Source organism: Rutidosis leptorrhynchoides, chromosome 3 (genome assembly GCF_046630445.1).
Source record: "Rutidosis leptorrhynchoides isolate AG116_Rl617_1_P2 chromosome 3, CSIRO_AGI_Rlap_v1, whole genome shotgun sequence".
NCBI lineage: Eukaryota > Viridiplantae > Streptophyta > Magnoliopsida > Asterales > Asteraceae > Rutidosis > Rutidosis leptorrhynchoides.
The window spans coordinates 127,830,755-127,836,568 of record NC_092335.1 but is presented as its reverse complement, the minus strand read 5'-3'; the positions used below and the strand labels follow the sequence as shown (position 1 = coordinate 127,836,568).

The 5,814-nt window shown below is 35.0% G+C and overlaps 1 protein-coding gene and 1 pseudogene across 1 annotated transcript; one reads left to right on the top strand and one right to left on the bottom strand.

Annotated features, from left to right (window-relative positions):
- Window positions 1-953: 953 nt before the first annotated feature.
- Window positions 954-3,749, top strand: LOC139896801 (protein trichome birefringence-like 8). The gene is made up of 4 exons (XM_071879442.1): window positions 954-1,333; window positions 2,478-2,867; window positions 3,141-3,296; window positions 3,422-3,749. The coding sequence occupies exons 1-4, from the start codon at window positions 954-956 to the stop codon at window positions 3,747-3,749; spliced, it is 1,254 nt and encodes a 417-aa protein (XP_071735543.1).
- Window positions 3,750-4,992: 1,243 nt separating this feature from the next.
- Window positions 4,993-5,131, bottom strand: LOC139903695 (U1 spliceosomal RNA; annotated as a pseudogene).
- Between the last annotated feature and the right edge of the window lie 683 nt (window positions 5,132-5,814).

The following is a 5,814-nucleotide window of genomic DNA, read 5'->3' as shown; positions in this document are numbered from 1 at the left end:
ACATCTTAGATTGATACACAAAAATTGAATGACCGAAATGAATTATTCAGTAAAGTTTGGTACTTTGGTGTCAATAACGATAAAGAAGATAGATCATAAAAATATAAAATACAATTTAATATTAACATTATTAATATTCTGTATAAAAAGAAATGGTTACCTTTCCGGAACCTAGGAATCCGGTAATTATGGTAGCCGGAATTCGATTATCCGGCGGAATTTTCGTGAGGACATCGGAATCTTCGTCTTGTTGAATCGGCGTCGCCGTTGCGGAAACGATTAAGTTGTGTAAAAATCGTTTAGGTCTAGAATAAGTGAGTGGTGAATTGATGGAAGTTGTAAATCTTCGATGACGGAAAGTGATGGTTCGGAAATGATTGGTTGTGAGTGAAGTTTTATTATGAAGTCTGGCTAATCCGATGAAAGTGCCAGTTAAGTTCATCGATGTTGAAGCCATGGCTGCCGGCGGTTAAGCTTAGTGATGATTGGGGTTTAAGAAAGATGATGAAGAAAAATTGCAGAAAACCCCCAAATTGAAACCCCAATTTAGCGTCTCCAATCAAGAGGGGAAAAAGACAATAAGACAATTTTACCATCACATGCAATGCACATGATAAGGGTTAACGGAGACTTTTAACGATTCTTTGACGGAGGGACTCGGCATAAAAAAAAGTGATAATGGAAGGATGCTGTTAGCCAAAAAAAAACTTGAGGGACGCTGTTAGCTTTTTAGAGTAAAATAGAGGAACCAACGGCACAATTATTTCAAAAAAAAAAAAAAAAATAGTTTGAGTAAGGGTCAATATGTAAATTAATAAATTAATTAGTTATTATAAAAGCTACGAAAATCAAATCTAAATATTTCCCTCGGATATCCCTTCAAATCAAATCAAACTAAGAAATAAAACCCTATTTTTTTTTTTTTTTTTCATTCAAACAATCCTCCTTTTCTAATGGATCTTCATCAAGAAACACAACCCCAAAAAATTGCTCATTTTTTCATTCTACCATTTTCCAACAAAAAAGACTTTGCATATGCACTCACTTTCTTCATCTTTCTATTAATCACATCTCTTGTTTTTTGCAACTTTATTACCCCTTTTTACCCTAATCTTTTTCTTCCTTTCAACCTTTCAAAAACTCAACTCCAACGACCAACAAACACATGTGACTATTCTTTTGGAAAATGGGTTTGGGACGAAACGTACCCGACCCAAAAGTACAACGAGGATTGCCCGTTTCTTGATCCGGGCTTCCGGTGCCACCGTAACGGCCGAAAAGATGTTGGATATGTTAAATGGCGATGGCAACCATATGGGTGTGATATGCCATGGTATGGGTTTGGATTTATTTTAGTTTTTAAATCATGGATTAACTGTTTCTTTGTGACTTTATGATTTTTAAGTTTCATGCATGGCTTTTTATATTGTATATGTTAGTATAATAAACTATGAATTTCTAGGTAGCCATTGACAAATTTCATGGTTGATGATTTAATGTGCATAATGAGATGCTTGTGTTGCTTGTTCTAAACGTAGTTTTATAATTTGTACTTTTTTGTGTTTATGCAATTATGCATATATATAAATATAATATATTTAGTATTATAATTACTAGCACCTTTTTAGCTTTGTGAATCTCGATGAATTAATCAAAATACAGTATCAAACTAGTGCAAGCTTTTTATTAGCTTTATGAACCTGTGACATTATACTTTTATATTTTTGTATTTTTGTATTTTTAGATCTTTGTGATGAAAATAATAATGTTTGATTATTTCTAGATCTTTAATCATAGTTTGACTGATTAATTACTGTAGAAAATGATTAGGATATTCCACCGACCAAATACATATTTCAAGATAATTCTTATTTTTCACTGACAAATAAATAAAAACTGAAGTTCAAGTTATAGTGGCATGAACCAATTATCAAGTCTGGCTAAAGAATTATGAAATTTAAATCTCATTTTGCTGTGTTTGCTCAAATATTCAATATTCTTAAAGACTGAGATATAAATGGCTTTCAAATAAAAAATTTGATTTCAAAGCATTTAAACAAAATTAGCTCAGTTATTGAGGTTCTGTTTCAGGTTTAATCTTACTGGAATCTTGTTAGGGAAAGGTCAGAAACGGTCAGAATAAAAATATTCCCCTCTATGTCGAGTCGAGTCGAGTCTAACACAATGTTAAGCTCTACTCAACTCGATTAGTTCGATTATCAGTAGTAAACAAGTTCCATTTTCTAGTTTAGTTAAACATTACTACTACATTAGAGTCTTAGGCGAGTCGAGTCAAAGGCAATGCTAAGCTCTACCTGAACTCGATTAGTTCGATTATCAGAAGTAAACAAGTTTCTTACTGTAATAAAGCATTACTACTATACATTACCTAAACGAATTTCATGTTTTAGTATCTGTGTGATCGTATCAGTTGAAGATCGAAACTGATATTGTAATCATTTGGGACATAATAACAGGTTTGATGCTCAAGATTTTCTTGAACGAAGCAGAAACGGGAGGATAGTTTTTGCCGGAGATTCGATAGGAAGAAACCAATGGGAGTCTTTACTATGTCTTCTTTCACATGGAGTCTCAAATTTTTCTAAAATATATGAAGAGAATGGCAACCCCATAACCAAACACAAAGGCTTTCTTTCGATCAAGTTTCGAGACTATAATTTAACCATACAATACTATCGTGTGCCTTTTCTAGTTGTCATTGATGATCCACCACTAAATTCTTCTCAACAAGTTCGACGTGCCATTAGGGTTGATAAACTCCACAGATTCTCTTCAAAATGGGCTGGAGCAGACCTTCTGGTATTTAGCGCGGGTCATTGGTGGAACCAAGATAAAACGCTAAAGATGTTAGTATTCGAACCGATGAATTGGATTATTATAACCAAGATTGACCTTTGTTTTTATAAAATGGATAAACGGTTAAACGGATAAGGTTTTTGCTGTTCAGACTACCCAGAAAAAGGGGTATTTAGTAATTTTTTTTTTTTTTTACTTGGATGTACGCGGTCTAAACTGGTTATCCCATGAGCGTGTCGGACCCTTTTCCCTGTCCACATTTGAATAAATGTGTTGAAATTGCTCTTTAAACTAATTATATTTTGCTTTTTATGTTATTATAGGGGATGGTATTTTCAAGAAGAAGGGATATTGAACATGACAATGGATGCCATGGTGGCATTTGGGAAGTCACTTCAAACATTAAAGTCATGGGCTTTCAAGAATTTGGATCCTGATAGCCACATATTCTTTAGAAGCTATTCACCTGTACATTTCAGGCAAGTAAGCAAATGTTAGAATTTTTCATGTCAATTTGAACTCTTCTGTATGAAAATGGGGTCAATACGGGTCATAGTTTTAGTATCTAATATTGAATAAAAAAAAATATATGTTCTGGGTGCAGGGGTGGAGAATGGAACACAGGTGGTCATTGTGATCAGAGTATAGCACCCGAAACAGACTACTTGAACCCGAAAAGTGAACCATTGAACAATAAGATCATTATGAAAGTGATCAAAGAGATGGAAATCGCGAAACGAAAAGTCCAATTCTTGAACATTACATATCTGACAGCAATGAGAAAAGATGGTCACCCGTCAAGACACCGTGAGCCAGGTACCCCACAAACGGCCCCACAAGATTGTAGTCATTGGTGCCTACCTGGTGTCCCTGACACGTGGAATGAGCTTTTATATGCCCAACTTTTGTCCGGTGGGTTTAAAATCAGGTGAGCAAGATGAAGTGCACTTGGTAAAAGTTTTTTCAATGATGGCTCAGTGTTGGGCTCGGAACCATTGGGACATGGAGAGGGGTCCACCTTGATGCTTCAAAACATGCACCAAGGTGTGTCTCAAATGGATGAAAATCTCCCATGGCCTTCAGAGTATTATCATTCAAAGCATAGCTTTGTAACTCAAGTTAAATACTCAAATGACACAATTATGATTAATTTGTACATGTCTTTTAATAATGATCACCATCATCATTCTTTATTGTCCGAGTACCTACGCCTACCGCCTACAGAGTATACACAGATGGCAGACGGGATATCATAATCTAGAAATCATTATTATTTTGAAAATTTGTAACACTATTATTATGAATGGGTGTTGTTGGCAAACTGTATTTATAAGCTGTTCACCTTAGAATGTAAGTAAACTGTCTTGTGATATGTTGTTTGTTATAACCCAAATCTTTCAATTTTGAAGCCAGTTAGAAAAAAGTGTGTTAACCATAAATAATAAGATTAACAAAACAGACTAAACAAACAATTTTGAAATTGTTCAGGGATCTTCCATTAATGTATTATATAGTACAGTACTCTTTTCACCATTTATAGTACTTTTTTCACCTTGAAAGATGATCATTATGTGCATAAAAGTTTATATATAAATACTAGGCTAAAAGTTAGATTAGTGAATATTATAGAATGACTGACGGAGAGAAATAAGTAGAATTCATATGCCATGTAGTGTATGGATTATGCATAGACTTATACATATATTTTAAGTACATTACATTTCCCTGAGATATATATCCATTTTCATCTATATTTGCGGAAGATGATCGTGCGGGTGGTTAAGTTTCCCGGGTGATCCCCAACTAACTGCTGTCCAAAAAAATTATCTATCAGAAACTACTAGCCATAATATATCAAAAAACTTGGAAACACTTTATTAAGTGCATCTTTTGTTTTCTGCAACTTTATTATCTCCTTTTACCTTCAATCTTTTAATGCTTCTAACCTCTCAAAAACCATACCCGAATTCTAGCACCAACAATCCACAAACACATGTGACTATTCCTATGGCAAATGGGTGTAATAAAGCCAATGCCACCATAGCCTCCGAGAAGATATTGGACATGATAAATGGTAATTGCATCCTCATGGGTGTGATATACCCTGTTATGGGTTTAATTATGGTTCAAAAATTATGAAAATTTTAAAGTTTTAGCAAAATTAGACTAATCAATTGCTGCGCGAACGCAGGCCCCTTATGTAGGCTCGACTACTAGAGCCAACCTTATTAGCACCCCTTCAAAGTGCAATGAAGGTCACCAACCTAAGCCATGAGCTTTCTTGATCACCCATTGAGCCCATCCAGGTAAGTACATAACCCATAGTTTTCTGACAAAATTTCATTCCTCGTCCATGAACTTAACATCGACTTTGACTCCCGGTCCTTTTTCTTTTTTTTGTGCAATCCGAGTCCTCAAACTATGAAAAGGGTACAGCCCTCGTCCCCCCGTCTACTTTCTGTCAAAACCTACCGTTACCCCTTATCACGTGCATGTCATGTGAGGGCATTTTTGTCATTGTTTTTTCTTCTTCTATCATAAAAACCCCCAAAACTTCACCTCACTCTTTATTCCTCGTCCCCAAATTAGGGTTCCATCTTTCCAAAAAGCTACCTGTTCATCTTTCTAAAAAGCGAGCACGCAGGTCGTCAACAAACACATCAAATAACGATGGTTTATTGTAATTGTGGTATACTTGCAGCTCAACGAACGTCAACAACACGAAAGAATCCAGATAGGCGTTTCTTCAGATGTCGAAATCAGGTTCTTCTTTTTGACTAATTTTATTTTAATTTTAGTTCTGATTTTGATGTCGAATCCAGAAATGAGGTTTGATTAAATGCTTTGTAATCTGTTATATTTGCAGTTTTCAGATTGTGGTTTCTTTTGTTGGATTGATCCACCTACTAGGGCTGACGCTATCGGGGATGAGCCACAACAAGATTTGCTTCAATTGGAAAAGCAAAAAACAAGAAGACTAAAGTGGATTATTTTTCT